The 23,352-nt window shown below is 41.3% G+C and overlaps 1 protein-coding gene across 2 annotated transcripts in view; it reads left to right on the forward strand.

The window, feature by feature from the left end:
* The first annotated feature begins 3,990 nt into the window (after positions 1-3,990).
* AK7 (adenylate kinase 7) overlaps positions 3,991-23,352 on the forward strand; it is a 56,888-nt gene continuing 37,526 nt past the window's right edge. For both annotated transcript variants that reach the window (XM_019746384.3, XM_074326968.2), the window contains exons 1-5: positions 3,991-4,191; positions 7,347-7,535; positions 9,976-10,084; positions 14,526-14,620; positions 20,580-20,690. In XM_019746384.3, the coding sequence (XP_019601943.2) occupies positions 4,087-4,191; positions 7,347-7,535; positions 9,976-10,084; positions 14,526-14,620; positions 20,580-20,690 (609 nt within the window). In that variant the 5' untranslated portion in view covers positions 3,991-4,086. The remainder of the gene's footprint in view (positions 4,192-7,346; positions 7,536-9,975; positions 10,085-14,525; positions 14,621-20,579; positions 20,691-23,352) is intronic.

A 23,352-nucleotide genomic window follows, 5' to 3' on the forward strand; every position in this document is an offset into this window, starting at 1 on the left:
CATGTTTTCAAGTGCGTGTTGAATAATGCTTGGGGAGGTTGTGTTTTTCTTTTAATAATAGTCTAAAGCAGCAGCCATAGAAATGTTGAACTAAAATTCTACATCTGGACACACCCTGATAAATCTGTCATTGGAGGCTTTTTTTATCATTAAATAATAGATATTTTTAGGCTCTGAAGATCCTGTAGACTAGAGCAAACTAAAATTCAGTTTGGGTCACTTCATTGTCAAACATCATCGAAATGCTTTCATGATACTTGGTAAGTGCATATTCATCCTCGGCTTTATTTCCACATGCTTAACTGTTAGGGCCATGAAGTCTAATTTCAGGTTGAACTTTCTCATGCTTAATCTCAGGCGAACTGTAAAGGGTATTTGTAAAGTTTGAATAAAATGCTGTTTACTCATTTTGAGTTAAGTATGAAGAAAAGTGATTGTATGTTTAACAATTGAAATTATTCATTTTGTGATAAATGATTGATTCTAAGAGCTCCCGTTTCTATTTTTGAATTCAGTATTGTTACATTTTAATATGAAGTGAATTGCTCTTTTTATTACTATGAAAGAGAAACAGAAAAAAGACTTAGTAAAACTTCACAGTTTACTATTAAAACCTGTTAAAACCTACACTAGGTATTAAAATGTCCATTTTACCTAGATTGTTTAGAGAATTTAGCCAGATAAATTAAGCCTTGATTACACTTCCAAAAGGGAAAGAAAAAAAAAAAAACCTAAATAAATCTTACAAATCGATAAGAAAAAAAATGAGAATGGGCAAATAATATGATCAAACAACTCAGAAAAAAACACAAATATCCAGAATCATTTGAAAGATATTCAACTTAACTAGTAGTTCAAGAAAGGTAAATAGGTTTAGCTATGTTGGCCATTTCACCTAATAATTTAATAATTTCTCTTATTTAAGTATAATGATACCAGTAAAGCCTAGTGAGAGGGCGGGCATTCTTACATTCTATTGGAGGACCTGTTGATGAAACCTTTCCGGAAAACTTGGTAATAGAGCCTTTACAAAGCTCATAACTTCTGTACTGGTAATGTCTTAGCAATTTAGCACAGAAGGGTGTCTCAGCAAAAGACCCACTACAAGGATGTTCATTTTCTCTAATGAAAAATTGCAATGGCTCTAAAAAGTGATTAAGTTACACTACATTCTCTTGATGGAAAAATATGCAGCCATTAAAAATCATGGAAAAAAATGGCATGGGGGAAATTATACTACCTGAAAATGATATGAAAATGTAATCTATTTTGAAAAAAAAATCTCATGAAATAGAAGTGAAATAAAATATTCCGTGTGTTCATAGTAATCCTCATTGGTAAGAAAGGTGATTTTCACTTTCTTTATACTGTTTCATATTTGTTTGTATGAGGTTGGACGATTAACTGTGCAAACTTGTTGCAACAATGTTGCTAAACTTTTTGGTATCAGAGGGATTATTCCTTATGAATGTGTACCAACTGGACAAACAGTTCACCAAGTTTACTATTTGGAAGTGCTGAAAAGGCTGCATGGAAGTTAGATAACCTGAACTTTTCGCCAGCAATTCATGGCTCTTGAATCACGACAATGTACCAGCTCACACGGCACTGTCTGTGAGGGAGTTTTTAGCCAGTAGACAAATAACTGTATTGGAACACCCTCCCTACTCACCTGATCTGGCCCCCAATTACTTCTTTCTTTACCCGAAGATAAAGGAAATATTGAAAAGAAGACATTTTGATGAACATTCAGGCCATCAAGGGTAATACGATGACAACTCTGATGGCCATTCCAGAAAGAGTTCCAAAATTGCTTTGAAGGGTGGACTAGGCGCTGGCATCGGTGCACAGCTTCCCAAGGGGAATACTTTGAAGGTGACCACAGTGATATTCAGCAATGAGGTATGTGGCACTTTTTCTAGGATGAGTTTGCGAACTTAATTGTCAGGTATATACTAGTCGAAGGGGAAATGCTGTAAATAACGGAGTTGAAGCCAGCTGAAGAACCTTTCTCTCTAGCAAAAGCACCAAGCAGTGCTCGGTTGTGTCCACTCCCAGGATCCTTGAACAGGTACTATGATTGTGGAGAGAGTGCGCACCTCAGTTCCCATGATGACACTCTTCCACTTTTCCTCCAGGTCCAGAATCCATCGTTACACTTCCCAAATCAGCGGCCAGTGGTGTACTCATCGTTAGCTTTCCGTCTCACACTGCGCTGTTGTCTCTCCAGTGTTCAAAAACAACTAAATGCATTGTTTGATTGTCAAGGGAGAACAAGTTAGGAAAACACTGAGATTCTATGTGCGTGTTGACTTCAGAACTCTTCTTTCCACCCCTTTATTTTGTGGATAACATCGTAAAAGATACGTAGGTTAGTATAACAGAATCTCCGTTCCTAACCTACCAATGCGACACATGTAAAAGTCTCAGGAAGCCGTCCCCTTATAACTATGGCACTAGCTCACTTACCTGTTATCAGTGTAAACAATACGAATGAAGCGTAGCATCCATCACTGAAGATGCCTTATAGTTGACCAGTTGAATAATTTTCAAAGTACTTACCTGCTTAATTTCATTATCAATAGGGACAAACTAAAAGTCTGGAAATGAGGCATCTAGTAAATTCTAGAATATTTGACTTAACAAGTTATTTGAAAGAATGCTGAGGTATATTTATTCCATCAAGTTTTGCACTGGTCTTGCATAAATATTGGTACATTTAAATCGACAGCACTTTGTTGTTGATATTTTTTTTAAAGAATGTTGCTCTGAGCAAGATGTTCTTTCAAAGAAGTTTTAATGAGATGTATAAAAAAGAAAAGGGGGTGGGGACAAAAAAAAAAAAGGAATGAGAAGGTTCCTATTTGTAGAAGTGTGCCCTAGACTTGCAGAATAAAAAGCCATTTCATCTTTGGAGACAACTTTAGAAAATGCTTTCCTGTCTGTCTTATTTAATCCTAACAGCCTTGTTCGGCTGATGGTTTCACCCCTGTTTTACAGCCAATTCAACAGTTTGGGAAAGGTTAAAAGGTGGGTCCCAGGCTCCCACAAATGGCTGCAGAGCTGCCACTCAAAGCCCAATCTGAGTGCCTGACAGCCCAGAGCCTCCAAGTTGTCTGGAGCTTCCCGGCCACCTCCATTTTTTTGAGACAATCAGTATTTTAAAAATTAAAATTGCTGCATATGTTAAATATTTACATTTAACAAGTTCATGTGTAAAGCACAACTATATTTCAATAGACTCGGGCTATTCCAAGATAACAAATGGCAAGCTGTAGTTATATTCCACATGACCTTTGTGATGTGATGACCTCTGAGATAAATTGAATGTCATCCTATCTGGGCAACTGCATGTACAATCTCATTTGGAAGGTCAAAGTCGAAATCCCATCCCTTTGTCAGGGTGGGTGGATGAATGAATCCCTGACTGGGTGGCCTCTAGCGGCCTCCCCCCCGCACCCCAGTCCCAGAGGTCTTTCAGAACTGGTAGGAAATGACCCCTAAACCACTGAGCCCCGTGGACCAAGCAGCAACTGGCTGCACAGTGAGGACCACACGCTGCTGTCATTCGGATGTCCAGGACCCCAAACTCCAAAGCAACATCTTTACAGTAGAGGATTATGTACGTCCCCCGGGTCAGACCATCCCACAGAGGAATGTTCCTCCAACCTTTCAGGGGAGGCTTAGGCTGTGGGGTTATTTACCTTTTCCTCAGATTCGTCAATAATTTTAGTCCTCCCTGTCAGGTGGACACTGGGACTTGTTTGCAGAGTTTCCGAATGAAAGAGAAGAAAGGGAACCGAGGCCGCGCCCTGCCCGAGGGCACACAGCGTGTTCACAGGGCGCGGAGGAGGAGAGCACTCGCTTGGGGTTACCGCCAGCCTGGCGACCAAGGCCCGGTGGAGCCCACAAAGCGCGGGACCTAGTGGCCCCGCCCTCGCCCCAGGAACACCCCGCCCAGCGCCCTAGGCCCTCCCCCCATCCCCCCGAGAGCCGCCAGGGCCCCGCTGTCCCCAGGCCAAGCGGCCCTGCCTCCTTGACAACCAAAGAGACGCTTTCTCCTTAGCAACCAGCGCGGCTCCCACCATGGCTGAAGAAGAGGAAATCACTGCCCCGACGGAGAAAGTTATCCGGATCCAGAGGGTGTTTATAAACCTGCTGGACTCGTACAGCAGCAGAAACATCGGGAAGGTGAGTGTTTACGGTCGGAGCAGAACCCTGGCCCCCACCTCCCAGTCCCCCGCCCCAGGTCCCCAAACCCAGCAAAGTCCTGACCCATGGGGCTCTATCAGGGCCTCTCCTAAGACAGGGTCCCCCGTCCTGGGCATGGCCAGTGCTCCCAGGACCCCAGTCTGCATCCAGGCTAGTCAAGCACATCACGTGGAAGCCCAGGTGTTTAAAGATCACAGGTCCAGCCTCCGGTCCTCCCCTGTTACTGAGGGGAAACTGAGGCTCAGAGGAGGAAAGGGACCTGCCCAGGGTCACAGCGAGCTGAGGGCAGGGCCTGGAAACAGAGCCCAGGTCTCTGGCCTCCTAACGGTACTTTTCACACTCCGCCACTTCATCTGAAGCAGGCAACTGATAAGAAAATAAGTGCGGTGGTTGTATCACCCACAGAGCAGTTTTCGTTCAGCCGTCCTTTCGACACACGGTTTGAGCACCTGTTGTGTACCAGGCACTGTTTCGGGCGCTGAGGCCCACTAAGCTCCTCCCCCTACTCCATCTGTAAGCACTGGGAAATGACGATGTGCAAAATGAGGACCCTGGGGCCCTTTACCTTCAAATGCTCCGTGGTCCTAAGAAGAAAGCCGTGATTTTATCATTTCCCTGAAGAGGACTTCTTGATTTTCGAGGGCTGTTGTAACAAATTACCACAACTGGGTGGCTTAAAACAATGGAATTTATTCTTTCCCAGTTCTGGAGGCAAAAAGTCCAACATCAAGGTGTCGGTAGGGTTGGTTCCTACCAGGGCTCTAGGGAAGGATCTGTTCCATGCTTCTGTGTGAGCGTCCGGTGGCTGCCAGCAATCCCTGCCATCCCTAGGCTTCGAGACTGCTCCCTCCAGTCTGCTTCTGTCTTCACCTGGTGTCTCCCCTGAGTGTGTCTATGCCCAAATTCTCCTCTTCTTATAAGGACACCAGTCATTGGATAGAGCCCACCTTAATCCAGTATAACTTTGTTTAACCTGATGACATCTGCAAAGACCCTATTTCCAAATAGGGTCAGATTCACACGTTCCTAGTGGACAAGAACTTGGGGTGCTGGAGGGTGGGGTGGCGGCACTGTTCAACCCAATATATCATCTAAATGTGATCAGTCAAAACAATGTCAATTTAGCTACATAACTTATATGTAAAATAGCATATTTTATACAGTATGTAATCATGGTAATACATGTGATATGATATGTATTCTATATGATATATATTTACTAGAAGGCACTAAAAACAAACTATCAAAGAAGGGAGGAAAGAAGGGATAAAGACAAACAATATCACAACAAAAAAATTTTTTAAAGAAAGAAAGCATTAAAAAGACAGGTGTAGTATGAACTTATTTGTGTCTCAAAAAGATAGATATAGGGAAGATAGATAGAAGATAGAAGATAGATGATACATAGATGATAGCTAGATAAGTGATAGGTGATAGATGAGAGAGAGAGGAGATAGGTGATAGATGATAGATAGATCTCCTATACACAGAAAACATCTCAAAGGATACACAAGAAACTTAACTGTATCTCCCTGGAGGATGGCATTCCTTCATGAGCACCTACAAAATGGTGGGCGCAGAGAACTACACGGTAAATGAGACCAAAACATGTTGCTGTCCTCAAGAACCCTCCCTCTCCTGGAACAAGCCGGACAATAAATACTTTTCAGAATAAACAAGCTATTTGAATGTGGGATAAGTACTCTGCAGGAAGGAGGACATAACATGTTGACCAGGGGAAGAGGACAGACAGCTCCTTTGAATAGAGTTGCACGCAAGAGCTGTCTGGAAGGGGGGCATTTAATCTGACTACACAGGGTGAGGAACTCGTTCTCAGGGGGCAGAGCACGGACAAAGGTGGGAGTCAGGTTGGTGTGTTCAGAGGACAGTGGAATGAATGCAGTGACCCAGGGCCCCAGGGCCACCTTCATTGGCACAGCAGGCACAGGGCCCACGAGACTTTGGGGACTTCCAAAACGTTTTTGTTTCTTTGAAAATCAGAAGGAAGTAAAGGAAATTTGAGGGTCAAAGAATATGTTTGTCTTTATATCAATACAGTTGTAAAGTATCACTTTAATGCCTTTTTATGGAGAAAAGACCCCACAAAGGAAAACATGGCCCTGCTCAGCAACTAAACAGCACCTCACACGTCAGAACTCCACCGGTATCTGTTGAATAAATTAACGAAGGAGACTCAAGCTCAGAGGCCCAGATCATGCCCTGTGGGTCAGGAGTTTGGCTTATATTCTAATGCCAATAAAAGCCCCTCGAGTAGTGAAAAGGGGAGGTGACATGATTGACATTAGGAGAGAGGAAAAAGAATATAACTTTTTATTTAACCCCCTTTTGAGCCCTGATTATTTTTTAACAACATATATTTAGAATAAAACTTTTAGTTTGTAGAAATATTTTTCAGAAGGTTATCAATAACAGAACTTTCTAGTTATTCCTTAACTAACCAGGACCCCTCTTCCTCAAGTGTCAAGTAATTGTTGTTGTCTGTGTTGTTAACCTAAAAATAAAAGGCTGAGGTGAGAGGCAAAAAGCATTTATTTGAGATGCAAAGAGAATAGCTATTCAGGAAGCACTGATTCCGGCAGAAACCCAAATAGTATTCTGATTAAGCAGCAAAGGCAAAAGGTTTTTAGGAGAAAGGAAAGGGGAATAATTACATGAAGAGAAGGCTGGAATGTCTATGGGTGTTAAGTTAACAAAGGAATTTCTATAGGTGCAAATAAGCGAAGTAATTCTTTAGCGGAGGGGTGTCCAAACTGCGGCCCGCGGGCCAACTGAGGCCCACAATCCATTGTTAATTGGCCCGCAGCAAATTCCAGAAATATATTTAATTTACTTAAATAAACCAGGTGAGGCAATATGTACTTCACCTCGAGTGAGTGGCCCGTCTGTTTGTGTATTTTACCGCATAGGGCCCTTGGTAAAAAAATGTTGAAAAAAGTTTGGACACCCCTGCTTTAGCAATACCTGGTGATGCTAATTCTAAAGAATGTCTTTTATTTTCGTGTATGGCACCTCTAGCAAGGCCTCGTTAAAGGTGAGCTTCTAAAATCATCATTCACTGACTGCCCTTACTCTAAGTTGTTCTTAGTTTTTAAGAAATTGCTGTTGTCTTGCAGTTTCTATCTAACTGTGTAGTCGGGGCTTCACTTGAAGAGATTACAGAAGAAGAGGAAGAGGAAGATGACAGTAAGTCAGCTATGGCAGACGCCTCCTCACCCAAAATGAAGGAAGGCACGTTCCAGATTGTAGGCACGCTCTCCACACTCGAAAAACCTGCGCCTGACTTTGCCATGGAAACATACTGTGTAAGTCTCAGTGGCTTCTACTGAGAGTAGACCAAGTGTCACCTTCCGCTCCGACACCCTTATAATGTATTGTTACTCTTTGCTTCTCATTCCCTCTCTTCTGGGGTAAGGTGAGGGACAAGATGAGGGCAGGTCTTTGTCCTGTAAAGGAAATTAACAACCACTGTGTCCACTTGAAAGGTTTGCCTGAAGCAAAGAATTGAAATTAGATATTTTTGAAAAGTATGAATCTCATTTGGATTTTCAGGCTCATAAAATTCTCTCTATATACTGAATTCTATACATTTAAAATTCTCCATATAGTCTCCCCTCTACATATAACATGTATTCTGCCCTGCATGACCCCAACACAACCCGTGGCCATGATGGGCACTACATAACCGTGGAAGAGAAATCTCCTTTAGCAATAAGCCACTCAGGAATGCTATACTGTTTTAGTGCTATCTTGTTGAGAAACAGGGCTGCCTCCACATGGCAAATTCTCTACAGTCCTCATCCTGAGACATTTAAAAACACCCAAGAGCAGTATCCCTCCCAGGCTAACTCCTCCCATCAACCTGCCTGATGCTCTCCAGACCCTATACAGCTTTGCACATGCTGTATCTTGGAACAGCCTTTCCTCTTTCCTTCCCCATCCAGCCCTATTCGTCCTTTAAGACTTAACTCAGGATATCGTCTCCTCCAGGAAGCCCTCCATGGTTCCCACGTCTTCCCCACTCCCATTTAGGATTCTAAGCTCTTTTCTTATACAACCATAGCACACTTTACCTGCGTAGATCATAATGCTTCTCACACTCCATTGTTATTATCGGTCTATTGTGGGTCTCACTGACTATATCAGCTCCTTGAGGATACAGACTGTGCCTCACTTAGTCTCCTGTTTATCCATGCATCTTCAGCACCTAGCACAGTGACTGGCAGAAAGTGGCCCTCAATGAATATTTGAGAAATGAATGCATGAGTCCCCTCCCGCCACCTTTGGGAGCCGTCTTCACCACTTCCCCCTTTCACATGCTTCTGCATTTTCACTCACCGCTGGCTTCTTTCTTTCCATCTGTACATATGCTCAAAACTTTTCCACTCAAAACAAAACAAAACAAAACAAAACAAACAAAACAAAACAAACAAAACAAAACAAAACAAAACAAAACACTTAAGTGGGCCTGATGGCTACCAGCCTCTTTCTCTGCCCCTGGCCCCTGCCACCATGGAACTTCAGGGAAGGCCCAGCCTCATTGGCAGAGCTCACGCCTGCACTACCCAGTCCCTGGTCTGTCCAGTGCCGGCAGGCTGTGTCCCCACCACTTCACAGCAAATGCCCTGGCCAGTGTCACTGTGAGCCCCGGAATCCCAAGGGCCTATCGTTGCAGGCTTCCCAGGAGAAGCTCTCCTTTCTCCTGCTGCAGCCATGACACCCTGGCTCCCCTTACCCATCCAAATGCTCCTTCTTGGGTTTACACTGGCGCCTTTTCCTCTTTCCACCCTTGAAAAGCAATTGTCCCCAGAGCTCCCTCCTTCCTCATACTAGGTGTTGTTCTTTCACGTCTCCCAGGCCTGTGGCTTCAGCTCCCCCATACAAGTCAATGCCTTTCAAATCTGTCTCCAGCTGTGCTGACCCACAAATCCAACTGCCTTGTAGCCCACTCCCCCAGATGTGCTGCAGACGTTTCTAAATCAGTATACCCCAAATTAAATTTTTTTGTTCTCCTCTACAAATCCACTGTGCCCTTTGTACTCTGACCCTCAGGATAAATGCAAACACTGGTTTGGAAATGCAGGGTCCTTGTATGGTTATCTTAATACCCACCCACAGTATTGCACCATCGGGAACTGTGCTAGTATCCACACACCAAGGAGTAACTAGTAAAAACACAATGATCACCACAGTTACTTTTATCTAATGTGAGAACTTTGTATTTTTAACCATTAAAAGTTTCTGCATTTTTAAAATAGTCCCAACTGTCAACTGTAATAACGTACCTTACATCTAGAAACAGAACAGATTAATTCCATCTTGAGGATTCTGAAACAATCCACATAAATCACCCCTTGGCATTTCTGAGTGATTCATGATATGTAATTGCTCAAATAATCTTGCATAGAGGGTGAGTTAGTTTTAAGTGCCTCCTACATTTGCTTCCAGAGTGTTCTAATTCTTCCCTTCTGAATTGCGGTGTAAACAGCTTGCAGAAATAGCACCTAAGATCATTATGCAATTTTTTAATCATCTGTTCCAAGTGATGTTCATAAACTTCTTTGTTATTTGAAAACTACACACAGAAGAGAGCCAAAATTTCATTTTAAGTAGATATTCTCCTGCAAATTTTTTCTGTGGGACTCTTCAGTGTGGCATATCTAATTTGGAAGTTGTCATTCCGTCTAAATATTAAGCTTACTTTGTTAGCTTCTTGAACAAATGACTGTCAATTCTCTTTTCCAGACTATCCCTCGAGAAGACCTTCTCATGCGCCTGCTGGAGTGTGATGTTATCATTTATAACATCTCTGAGAATCCACAGCAAGTGGAGGAAGCCATCTGGGCAGTCTCTGGTCAGCAAGATGCACCCTTTTATCTCCGGGGACATCATTTTTGTGTAATTGACTTTACCTGGGAGTCATCTAATGAACACTGGGCAAATTAGGACCGTGGAAAAAAAGTGAACTAAGATTTACCTAAAACATGAAATCAGGCCAATGAATATGTCTGTGAGTAGTGTTAAAGGGTAAACTGAGGCATATTAAAAATTTTAAGAGTTTATTTGAGCAAAAATCAATTCAAATTGGGCAGCCCCAAACTGGAAGTGTTTAAGAGTGCTCCATCAACAGAAGCTAGGGGAAAGGCTTTTGTAGAGAAAAGCCAGAAGCAAAGCAAAACAATTATTTGATTGGATATAGCTTAAGCATTTGCTTAAGCGTTTACCTTATCTGGAAGTCTAGTTGGCTATTTGTGATTGGTCGTCCTTAGGTTTTGATTTCTTTATTTTATTTTGGGGGAATATTGGAGAACAGTGTGTTTCTCCAGGGGCCATCAGCTCCAAGTCATTCTCCTTCAATCTAGTTGTAGAGGGCGGGAATTGAACTGGCAACCCTATTGTTGAGAGCTCGTGCTCTAACCAACTGAGCCATCCAGCCACCCCAGGTTTTGATTTCTTAACCTTGAGACATTTACAGGCTTAAGTTTTGGTTTGTTGATGTAGGCTGTGAAGGTGTTAGAACCACCTGAGTCTAATGGCCTCCTTGTTTAATTAATTTAACAATAGGTGCTTCTAAGGCGTAGAACATTTTTAATCATTTAAAGAAATGAAACATTAACTTCCAAAATCCGACCTTTACTCCTTCTGCAGACACTACTTAAGGAGGTGGGGTTGCATGTATTGGGAAGAAGGTACAAAGACAAATAAGAAAAAGATCATACTCTCCAGGCGCTCGGAGGCCCGCAGAAAGCTAAGGGACACCCTGGCAACTTTCATGCAGAGTAGGGAACGGAATGGTCACAAGCAGGGCACCACAGGAGGGGTGTGACTTTAAGAGGAGAGGAACTGTTTCTAACCAGACGGATGTGATTCAATTCAACAAATGTTCCCCGAGTGCCAGGGTCAGGGAAGGCTCACAGGAATACTTAACAGTTTTAAAATGCTTTGAAAAATGTCATGTATTAGACTCTAAGGATCTCAGGTTTCAGAGAACAAAGTGATGTTTAGCAATTTGGTGCATTGTGATTCGTCTTTGTGACTCATTAAGTTGGGAGCCAAGGAGAAAGCAAATGAGATTATTTGAATCATTTTTCTGGACTAGGGGGACAGCCAAAAAGACACAGAGCACCTTACCCCCCAATATTTTTTACACTTCAATGTTGTTGTTTCAGGAAGACTAGATGAGGGTCAGCGAACTTTTTCTGTAAAAGGCCAGATTGTAAATATCTGGGGCTCTTTGAGCCAAGTACTCTGCCACTGTAGTGAGAACGTAGCCATAGACCATGTGTGGAGGGTTGGCCTGGTTCCAATAAAGCTTTGTTTAAAAGTCAGGCAGTACTTAGTCAACCCCTGAATCACAGCACCAGCAATGCCATGTTTGGGCTGCTATCCAAAGAAATGGAACGGAGCCTCGGGAATGATGTACCATATTCAGGGGAAGGATGTACCATATTTGAGGAAATTGTGATGGAAACCGCACTGTTGGCGGGTGTGGGGGACACTTTAGGAACTTAGAATGGTTGATTTCTCACTTCTGACTTTGGGCCTAAATTTCATTCAATAAGCTGCAAATCAGAAACATGAACACTGTGTCATCTTTTGGAACAGAGCTTGTTTGAAAGCCTGCTTTGTGCCTTTTTCCCTGTGCAAGTATTTCCCAATGATGTGTAATTGCACCTTCTAAAATAACTACACCTCCTAAAATAATAATCAGAGCGAATGTTTACTGAGTTCTTATTTTGTGCCAGGTTTTGGAAATTGATTTTTCTATGTAATGCCTGCTTGCAAGTTTCTTTAAATTTTTAATACTTTTTCTGATATAAAAATTGGACATGTTTTGAACATTGAAAAGCACAGTAGGGCTTAGAAGCAAAAGCAACAATTCCCTGCATTTCCTTTGCATCCCACTCCTACTCCCCAAAAGGAACCTCATTCCACCCCCTTGTTCCTTTTAACACGTAAAAACGCCTGCACCTGATGTTCTATGATTGTGAATTTTAGACATTAACCGTTGACTTCCCGCCATGATAGCTGAGCTTCAGCCTCTCATAGGACCCCCCCTCCCCCGCCCTGGTGCCCCTCAGGGGAATGTAATCGATTCTCAAAGTTTGATACTGCATTACCTTTCATGAGCTTTGAAGGTAAGCTGTAGGGTATGTTTTACTGCTTCCTTCTTTGTTCTGATAAAGAAAGAGCTTTATATAATTAAGAAAATATCACTTCTCTATTTGGTGGAAAGATTTAACTGTATTACCTCATTTTTGAGCTACAGAGTATGTCTGCAAGAAAGTGTAATCACAGGCCCTTACTCTGTCTTCAGGGTCATGTGGGGGGCCTGGGGTTGGTGGCGCTATGCAGAACAGGAGTGGCAGCTTTGTCATTTTACCTGATGCACATTCTTTTTTATTTTTAAGGCGGGCGCAGCTCACAGTGGCCCATGTGGGGATCGAACCGGCAACCCTGGTGTTGTTAGCACCACGCTCTAACCAACTGAACTAACCAGTCACCCCATGATACACATTATTAGATTTCGATGTTTTGTTTTGGTTTGGTTTTACAATGGATATGTATTACTTCTTAATAATAATTTATTGCATTATTTTTAAATGTTGTAATATAAAAGAATTCTCCTGTTGCCTTTCACAGATCCTATCAAGAAGGCAAAATAACAGAGTAGAAAGGAAGAAAGTATTAGAAATGAGAGAAAACCTTTTCTATTTGTGTATATGGATTAAATGCTCTTGTTCACAAGTGAACAAGCAGGTCATTTTAGACCCGTTAAAATGATCACAAATAGAAAAGGATAACCCAGATAAAGGGCCTCTAAATGTGCCAACATTCACAAAATAGGCCAATCTGAAACACCATGGAGCAGAAAGGGCAAAAGAGCAAAATTAAATTGAAGAGGCAATTTTTGTTAATAGAATAAAAATAGAAACTAAAATTAACACATTGGGATCTGTGTGTAGACACAATACTCTTAGACTTAATTCAATAATACTTTCTCATTTTCCGGCTGGAATACATATGTTTATTAAATTCAGAATATCAGCATTTTATTGTTTTGCTTGTTATTTAAGGAATCAGCTCATGAGACTAAAAATGTCTGTGACAACTATGTCACTTAGATCCCTTGATAATTTAATTAGACCTCACTTTAGACTTTTTTTCTGGAAAATTATACATCATGAAAAACATTTTAGTGGAATCAGATGCCAAAAGTATTCAGGGAGATTCAATGTATGGAGAGCCCTCCTGGAAAGTGACAAACCGTTTGGAAATCAAATACTCGCCCTTCCATCCACCACTGTTCTAAACTCTGATCCCTACACATTGTTTATAATCCTTGTTTATAATGGAGGTTTCCTGCCTTCCTAAGGTCCTCCACACAGCGCCCCCAGCTAGAGGAGTGGGAAGGGTGGGCATACCCCAAATCACCGTGTTTCCCAGAAAATAAGACCTTTTGGAGCAAAAATTATATAAGACCTGGTCTTAATATAATATAGGACCGTGTCTTTAATATGTAATATAATATAATAATATAATATAATATAATATAATTAATATAATATAATATAATATAATATAATATAATATAATATAATACCAGGTCTTCTATTAATTGTTGCTCCAAAAGACGCATTAGAGCTGCTGGTCTGCCTAAGTCTTATTTTCGGGGAAACACTGTACTTTCTTCCACAATAGCTTAGGCTACATAGAACTGCTTTATGAGAGATCCTCAGAGGGCCTTAGCTTCAGATGTGGAGCCCCCACCTCCAACCTTGATGGGGCCTCCTGCTCCACTCTCTGTGCAGCTGGGCCTATAGCATTGTGGGGAGAACACAGGCCTTGCAACCAGGCTGCCTGGACTGCACTCTCTGCCCCACCACTTCCTTCCACAATTCTGGACAAACTGTGCCTCAGTTCCCTTATTGGTAAAACAGAGATCACAGTAGCACCTATCTCATAATGGTGAGAAATCAACCAAGCTCATGAATCATGCTGACCCATGTCTGCTGGATTAGTACTAGTATCACTGGCCCTCCCAAAAAGTGAAAGCAGGCTAGGAAACAGGAAGGGGGCTCAAGTTTTCGGCTGGGCTCTGACGGGGTCAGGCAGCTGGAAGGAGAATGCCCAGAGCAATGATGGGGACTGGACAGTGAAGCGTCAGGGGGACATCACTGGTGTTAAGTGGTCCCAGGAAAAAGGAGTAACTTCAAGTCCCGCTAACAGCACACATGATTTTGAAAACACGTTCTACATGGATCCAAATAACCATTCGCTTTTTGGCCCTACAGCACTGAATGAAGAAATCAGCCATTTTGAAAAGCGGAAGGTGTTTATTTTAGTTTCCACGGTGATGACCTGGGCAAGATCCAAACCTCTGGACCCTGTAAGTACACTAGCTTGTCCTTTATGCAACATTTCATCCTCAACAATCTTTGTACACAGAGAAGTTTCTACAGTGAATTGTGTATTCTTACACTCCTGAACCCTCTCCCATAATAAACACTCCACAGAGTTCACTGACTCTAAACTCACTCAATTCTAACGGGCCCCACTGTTTCATATGCTGCCTATTAAACTACAGCAATGTTTGCTTATCACTTACACTTTTTATTTTAAATTGAAAGAGCTGTCTTTTAGACTTATTTAGACCTATTTTCTTGTCATAGATTAGACCTATATATTTAGACCTATATTCTTGTGCACACATTAAAAGGAAAATAGAAGCAAAATAAGTGGTGCTGGGATCCCCCAAACTTCTCCATTTTCAGAGTCTAACTTCTCTGAATCACACCTACATTCTGTCTGTTTCCACTTAGTCACGCAATATCAAGCCTGAGTCATGTCATTTATTTGTAGGTACTTTCCTTTCCTATAAAGCGCCTGGTTGTTACTTTACAAGAAGATGTGGACCTAGAGTCTTCTTTCTTTCTTCCTGTGTTGCTTTTTTTCTTATAATTAAAAGTAATTTCCTATAATTAAAAGTAAAAAGGAAAACTTTAATTTTTAAGAAAAATTATAGAATTTATAGGGAAGGATTTCTTTAGAAGACCCAATAGTGTTAAATATTTCTTAAAAGATTGATAAATTCGACTGTAATAAACTTAATGAAGTACTTATGGATGAAATGATACTATATCTGAGATTTGCTTCAAAATAATCCCAGGGGGTGAGGACGTAATTGGGAGTATGAGGGAAACAAGATTTGCTCTGCAGAAACCTGCATCAATCATGTGGAAAGCTCACATAAATTCAAATTGAAGGACATTCTATTAAATAACTGGCCTATATTCTTTTTTTATTTTTTTAAGATTTTATTGGGGAAGGGGAACAGGATTTTATTGGGGAAGAGTGTGTTCTTCCAGGACTTTTTCCAAGTCAGGTTATTGTCCTTTCAATCTTAGTTGTGGAGGGTGCTGTTCAGCTTCAAGTTGTTGTCCTTTCAGTCTTAGTTGTGGAGGGTGCAGCTCAGCTCCAGGTCCAGTTGCCATTGTTAGTTGCAAGGGGCACAGCCCACCATCCCTTGCGAGAGTCCATCTGGCAACACTGTGGTTGAGAGGATGCGCTCCAACCAACTGAGCCATCCAGGAGCTCAGTGGCAGCTCAGCTCAAGGTACAGTGTTCAATCTTAATTGCAGGGGGCGGAACCCACCATCCCTTGAGGGAGTCAAGGAGTCCAACAGGCAACCTTGTGGTTGAGAGCCCACTGGCCCATGTGGGAATCGAACCGGCAGCCTTTGGCGTTAGGAGCATGGAGCTCCAACGCCTGAGCCAACACGCCGGCCCTGGCCTATGTTCTTAAAAAATGGCAATAGAAGCCCCCACAGGATTGGGGAGTCAGTGAGGAGAATTACTGGCTGGGGCACTGCTAGCTCCTGGAAACTGCTGTATCTGAGAACTCAGGACCTCTGCACGTAGAGGAGCGGGAACTCCAGAGCAATGTGAGGAGAATAAGCGGGAGGAAGAGGTCCTGGATGGCTCATTGCTTGCTGCATTCCATCACAGTGAGGAGAAAGAAAAGAGACCATGTGGGATTATATTAAACTAAAGTTTTTTAACAGTAAAGGAAACCATCAATAAAACAAAAAGGCATCCTACTGAGTAGAAGATATTTGCCAATGATACATCTGATAAGGGGTTAATATCAAACATTTATTAAAAAAAAAACAACAACCCTCAACTCAACACCAAAAAAAAACCTATTAAAAAATGGGAGAGGATATGAAGAGATATTTCTCTAAAGTGGACATGCAGATGGCCAACAGACGGACACAAGAAAACATGCTCAACATCACTAATGGTTAGAGAAATGCAAATAAAAACCACAATGAGAAACCACCTCATACCTATCAGAATGGCTGTCATCAATAAAACAACAAACAAGTGTTGGCAAGGCTGTGGAGAAAAGAGAACCTTCGTACATTGTTGATGGGATTGCGGATTGGTGCAGCCACTGTGGAAAACAGTATGGAAGGACCTCAAAAAATTGAAAATGGAACTACTTTATGATCAGCAATTACACTCCCGGGTATCTATACAAAGAAATCCAAAACACTAATTTGAAAAAATATATGCACCCCTATGTTTATTGCAGCACTGTTTACATTAGCCAAGACTCGGAAACAACCGAAATGCCCATCAAAGGACTGGATAAACAAACTGTGGTACATTTATACAATGGAGTATTAAAAAATAATGAAATATTACCATTTGCAACACTTGAATGGACCTTGAAAAAATTATGCTAAGTGAAATAACTCAGACTGAGAAAGACAAATCCCATATGATCTCACTTAAAAGTGGGAAGTAAAGAGAAGAATAAATGAGCAAACAAAACAGAAATAGACCCAGAGATACAGGAAAAAAAACTGTTGGTTGCTAGATGGCAGGGAGGAGGGGATGGGAAGAAGTTGGAAAAATTAGAAAGAGCAAATCAGTAGACACATTATAGTCACGGGGATATGAAATACAGTATGAGGAATATAATCAACAAGGTTGTAAAGATCATGTAAGGTGCCAGATGGGCACTGGACTTATCAGGGGGATCACGTCATAGACTGTGTAGATGCCTGACCAATACGCTATACACCTGATGCTGAAGTAGAATAGGGTTGTATGTCATCCATAGGTAAATATATATGTATGTATGTATATATACATATATATTTTTTTCATAGATGTTGTCACGGGTGTACAGTACAGCATAAGGAAGACAGCGAATGGTACTGTAACAGTGATACAAGATGTCAGAGGGGCAGTAGCTTGGGGAAGGGAGGTTATATCTTTGTGAGGGGTGTAAAGGTCTAAATATTATGTTGCTTTGCACACCTGAAACTAATAAAAATAATAATTTTTCTAAAAAAAAAAAAGGAAAATGGCAATAAATGACAAAGAAAGCTGAAACACTGTTCCAGAGAAAGAAGACTAAAGAGACATGGTCCTTCAGTGCAATATACGATCCTGGACTGGACCCTATGCTGGAGTAAAAAATGCTATAAAGGACATTATTGCGACAACTGACAAAATTGGAGCATGGACTGTAGATTGGATCAAATTATTATATCATATTAAATTTCCCAAATTTCATAACTGTACTGTGGTTATGTAAGAAAATATCCTTAGGAAATACACAATGGAAATTAAAGAGAAAATGGGCGTGATATATGCAACCTACTCTCAAATGGTTCAGAAAAAATATATATGTGTATACTGCTGGGGAAATATAATTAAAAATGAAATCTTCACCCAACCCAGAAAATCTATTCACGAGGTAGTGAAGAAAGAAAACACCTTCATTATTGAATAAACATTAAACTGGAGTGTCATGCATGTCACAAGCAATCCAGTAAGAGATTGCAAGGATAGAAGGAAATCCCACCCTTTTGTATAGACAAGCAGACACAACCTATTACATACATGTTTAAATGATACCCCATAGCTAGTTCCAAGTAAGAGGACTTGGCATCGCCATTTGTCACACATAGTCTGGCCTAGATTCGCCTCGTGATTCAAATGATCACCTGTATTAGCTAATTGGCTTTATCCCGAAGGCAAAGCTGATTACACTTGTCCCCAGACCCTGAGTGAGTAGGATTCCCAGACTTAGCAAATGAAAATACAGGACACCCAGTTAAATTTGAATTTCAGATAAACAGCAAGTAATTTTTAGCATAAGTATATCCCATGTGTCGTGCGGGGAGTCATGCGGGGTCTCTGCTCCCGCTCCCCACATAAGAACGCAGGATATGATGAGGCCAAAAAGGAACACCCACAGAGCCATAAGTAGGGGAGTCATATCACTATATTCTCGCTGGCAGCATCCGCCTCTCTGCAATCCGCTCTTGCTAGCTCAGCCACCATCTTCTTGCTAGCCCCCATTCTTCCTCTCCTCTCTTTCTGCTAGCGTAGCCACAGCAGTTATATTAGTGGCCAATGGCTCACTGGTTACAGCTGACGGCCAACTAGCCATAGCTGATGGCCATCCAGTCACAGTTGATGGCCATTTACTACCTGAGCCAGCACCTTTCTATGTGAGGCCGAGAGCCTGGAAACTGCTTTCTGGGGCTCTGTCCCCACACCATGCAATATGTAAGACTTACTTATACTATCACATTATTTGTTTATCTGAAATTCAAATTTAGTTGGGTGTCCCATATTTTATCTGGCAACCCTACATGTGAGCCACTGGCATATTTAAAGGTTATCTACTTAGGTAACCTGTATTCATCAGATGCATGCTGTGGACCCAGAGCTGAGGTGGCTTCACTTGATCTTCCCCCAAAAAACAAATGCTCCACAGACTTTCTCCCCGTGGCATCATCATCATTTCAGTTGCTCACCCTCACTCCTTCCCATCCACCAGCCAGCCCATCAGTAAATTCTGTTACTTCATCATCCCAAACGTATCCCAACTCTATCTTGTTCTCTGTGTATTGATGGACTACATCCACTGCCTACCATCCACTGGTTCTTGCCTTCCCCTCAGTCTCCAAGGAACAGCCTAACCGACCTTGTTCACATAGAATTCAGATCACGTTATAGTCCTGCTTCAAATGCTTAAAACCCTTCAGTGCCTTCTAACCAACGCGCTTAGCGTAAACCTAAACTCCTCCCCAAGCCCTGATAATCTGCCTATCGCCTACCTCATCCCCTAGCAACACCCAGCTTGGCTCCAACCGTTTGGGCCTTTCTTCCCATTTGTCAAACATGCCAACAATTGTGCTACCTGCAGGGGCCTCATCTTTGTGTTTCTTCTGCCTATCTGATTAATTTCCTGTGAGCCTTGGACTCAAATGCTCTGGATGTGGTATTACTTAGACCAATGTGATGTGATTGAAAGGCTCCTTATTGGGGCTGGCCCTGTGGTTGGAGCTCCGTGCTCCTAACTCCGAAGACTGCCCGCAAGGGATGGTGGGCTGTGCCCCCTGCAACTAGCAACAGCAACTGGACCTGGAGCTGAGCTGTGACCTGGAAGTACACACTGTTCCCCCAATAAAGTCCTAAAAAAAAAAAAATCTCCTTATGGAACACTAATTTTTTAAATTCTACTCCAAGTAGAACCTCTAAATCTGGATGGAGCTGAGGAAAATCACCCTGTATCATGGAACTCAATTACTCTCTTTGAGTCTCCTGTAAGTTTTAATTCACTTGTTTCGGATCTGCCTCCATGGGACAGCACAGGAGGGTAGGCTGCGGAGAGACTGAGTGTGGACTGCCGGGAAATATTTTTCATCTCTGATTTTCTGGGTAAACTGATATTTCATCTTAGCTGAGGAAATCAGTTTTTAAAGCCTAAGACAGAAATTTGCATGTGGTATGTTCTCATTAACATGGGATTCATTTGAGGGAAAGTGTGGAAAAGAGAAAGAAAAAAATCACAATTTAGATTTAAAAAATGAAATTACATACCGTGTTTCCCCGAAAATAAGACCTAACCAGAAAATAAGCCCTAGCATGATTTTTTAGGATGACATCCCCTGAACATAAGCCCTAATGAGTCTTTTGGAGCAAAAATTAATATAAGACCCGGTCTTATTTTGGGGGAATCATGGTACATTTCAGGAACTATTAAGAAATGGGTTATTTAATGATTTTATGGAATCCCAGTGACAACCTGGTACCGTCTCTTCAAAATAAAACATTTAGAATTTTTGTTTTGTTTAGATTAAGGTTAAATAATAAAATTTGGCTAGCTAAAACATTTCCAAGAAAATTAACTCACTATTTAAAAAGCAGTCTTTTTTTTTTTTTTTGAGCTTAAAGGAACATGGCTGACCTAGCATCTGTGGGCTTAGAAGTTTTACGTGGCTCTAACACATCAAGTTTGGCCTTTTTTTCTTTCATAGGATGATTCTGACATTCCATTTACTGAAGAGGATTATCGAAGAAGAAAGAACCATCCTAATTTTCTGGACCACATAAATGCCGAAAAAATGGTCCTCAAATTTGGAAAAAATGTAAGTTTGGAGTGGTAGAGCATTTTGGGTAAGAAAAGCTCTTTTGGAGGCAGCATACGATGGGCATGGTGAGGACTGTTCCGCATGCTTTACGTACATCATTTCAACGTGGTAAGCATCTCTGGTTTCCTGGTCCTTCCACCCACAGATTTCTGAGCTTCAGACTCACCCAAGAGGCACTGTCCTTAGGTCCTGGCCCAGGTTCTGGTCCAGCCCTCTAAGTCGACAGCCTTGTACATGGGTCCACAGCAGAGCTCAGGCCCTTACCTACCAAGGAGTCTGTAGGTCCAAAGAGTTGCTCAATCCAGGAGAGGCAAATAACTCAGAGTTGGAAGGATGAGGAAAGGAACCACATTTTCCCTTTTTCCGGAGTCTATTGCATTTGTTTCTTACAACTCTGAAAAGTGGTTATTAGCCTCAACTTACAGATAAAGAGACAGTCTTCTTGAGGTTAAGTAACTTGCTCAAGGTGGCATAGCCAGGATTTACTGACAACCGCCCTGCACACTTCTAGGCTTTCTCTGATCTACCCCTTACAACAGCATATTGTACACGTAAATAGTTATCCCCGTTTCACAGATGCAGACACTGGGGAAGAAGCGGCAAGTGGCAGAACTATGATTCAAATCCAGACCCATCAGACACCAAAGCCTCTGGGTGTTGTTTTGTTTTTGCCCGACTCTAAAAATCCATCATTCAATAGAGTTGACCTTGACACATCCATGGTCACTGATCATTAAGACATACCTATAGCTGGGAAGTTCATGTAAACAATAATAATAGCTTATTAATTAGCCTTCTGTTGCAGCAAATTTATCATATACATATAAAATGAAATTATTGTATTTATATTATCTTTTATCAAAACAGGTGACAGCAATGCCCTGGTGATGAATAAGTAGTAACAGCTAAAAATTATTGAGGGCTTGCTCTCTGCATGCCAGGCACTGGGCTACGCGGTTTACTTAACGGTACCTTGTGCCATCCTCGTGTATTTCTTGTGATCTTCATGGATCTCATAGAGCGTCCTCAAAACTCTGTGAGCTACATGCTGGTATCATTATCCTCAGTGACCTTATGTAGAAGTTATGTAGAACCCCCAAACCATTCAAGGTTCCATGGGCTACGTTTTTCCCCATATGCAGAGGACCCACAGTCGTGTAATAATAGTTCTAAGGTGACACCTAGTGGTCACAGGGATATTACAATAGGAATTCGGAATATTCCCAAGTTCAACTTCTATTAAACTTTTTTCTTTTTCTTTGTCTTTTTTTTGCTTTGACAATACAAACACTATGAGTATAAAATATCTGAAGGAAACGATACTTGATTAGGAATTCTATCCCCTTTTCTACCTATTAATTTATGACTTTAGACAAGTTATTAAACTTGTGGGGTTAAATAAAATAATGGGTCTTGACTAGATAGTGTATATGGCTTCCAGTTTCAAACCCTATATTATTTTATTAAAATTTGGACATTGCCCCAAATGAAAAATCCATGATTTCTTGATCATTTATGTCTAATTCACTGGCTGAAAAGACATGATCACACACACAGATTATTGATGTGAACGATAGTCTAAAATGGAGAAATACTGTGATCATAATATCTTTTTTATTATAAAAACATTAAATTTGTCTCAGACTCTAAATGATAGAATCGAAATTTTATTTTAAAAATCTATTCTTTTTATCCCCAGCTGTCTTAACCACTCTTTTCTGAACAATTAATAAGATTAGGTTGATCTGGCCAACTTGGTTATCTCAATGACCCTTTTTGAACCTTGTGTTTTTCATCAGGTGGATAGAACCTTGGAAGTAATCATTTAACCCAGTTATTTCGCACACATCTGCTTCAGTCCTCCTGTGTACTAGGCAGTAACAGCTGGCCTCATAGCCACGAACAAAACAGATATGGTCTGTGCACTCCCAGGGCTGGTGGTCCAGTGTGTTCACCTACTGTTACCATACCTGCAGCAATCACATTCATATTTATGGCCTACATTACAAACACAAGAAGGTCGGCTTACATAGTATTTGGAGGCAAAGGGAAGCCCAAATAATTATACAAGTTGCCTAAATAGTTCTGATTTGCTTAACACCAAATGTGTCTTTAAGGGGGTGCCTCCATCTTTAAATGAGCCATGCCGGTTATTTGGACTATTTAAAAGTATTGCATTTCAAAGTACAATTATAGTAACTCTAATTAGTATTTCGAATTTACCAGAATTGTCCACCTGTTTTGCAAAAGTCACTTAAATGGTTAAGTAGTCCCTTAGTATCTAGTGTGTATGGTCCCTGAAAAAAAAAAAAAAAAATCTGCCAAATCTCAATGGCAATTTATGAAATTTCTTGTAATAGATCATTATCCCACTGGCTTTTGATGTTTATATTCTCTGACCAGCCCAACTTACTCATGATAATCATTTTTTAGAAAAAATGTTTTCTGGATTTGCTTTACTGATGTCATATTTGAGATTTTTGCATTTTCATTCGAGTTTACAAGTGAGATTGGCCTATATCTTCCTTTGCATGCTGTCGTTTTCTGGTTTCAGTCTCGTGGGTCAACTATCCTCATACAATTGATTGAGAACAAAATTTTCTGTGTCTGCAATTTGTATGAAATTGGTTTTACCCATTGAATATTTTGTAGCATTTGC

Source organism: Rhinolophus sinicus, chromosome 3, assembly GCF_057876585.1.
Source record: "Rhinolophus sinicus isolate RSI-liver-muscle chromosome 3, RSI-T2T, whole genome shotgun sequence".
Lineage (NCBI taxonomy): Eukaryota > Metazoa > Chordata > Mammalia > Chiroptera > Rhinolophidae > Rhinolophus > Rhinolophus sinicus.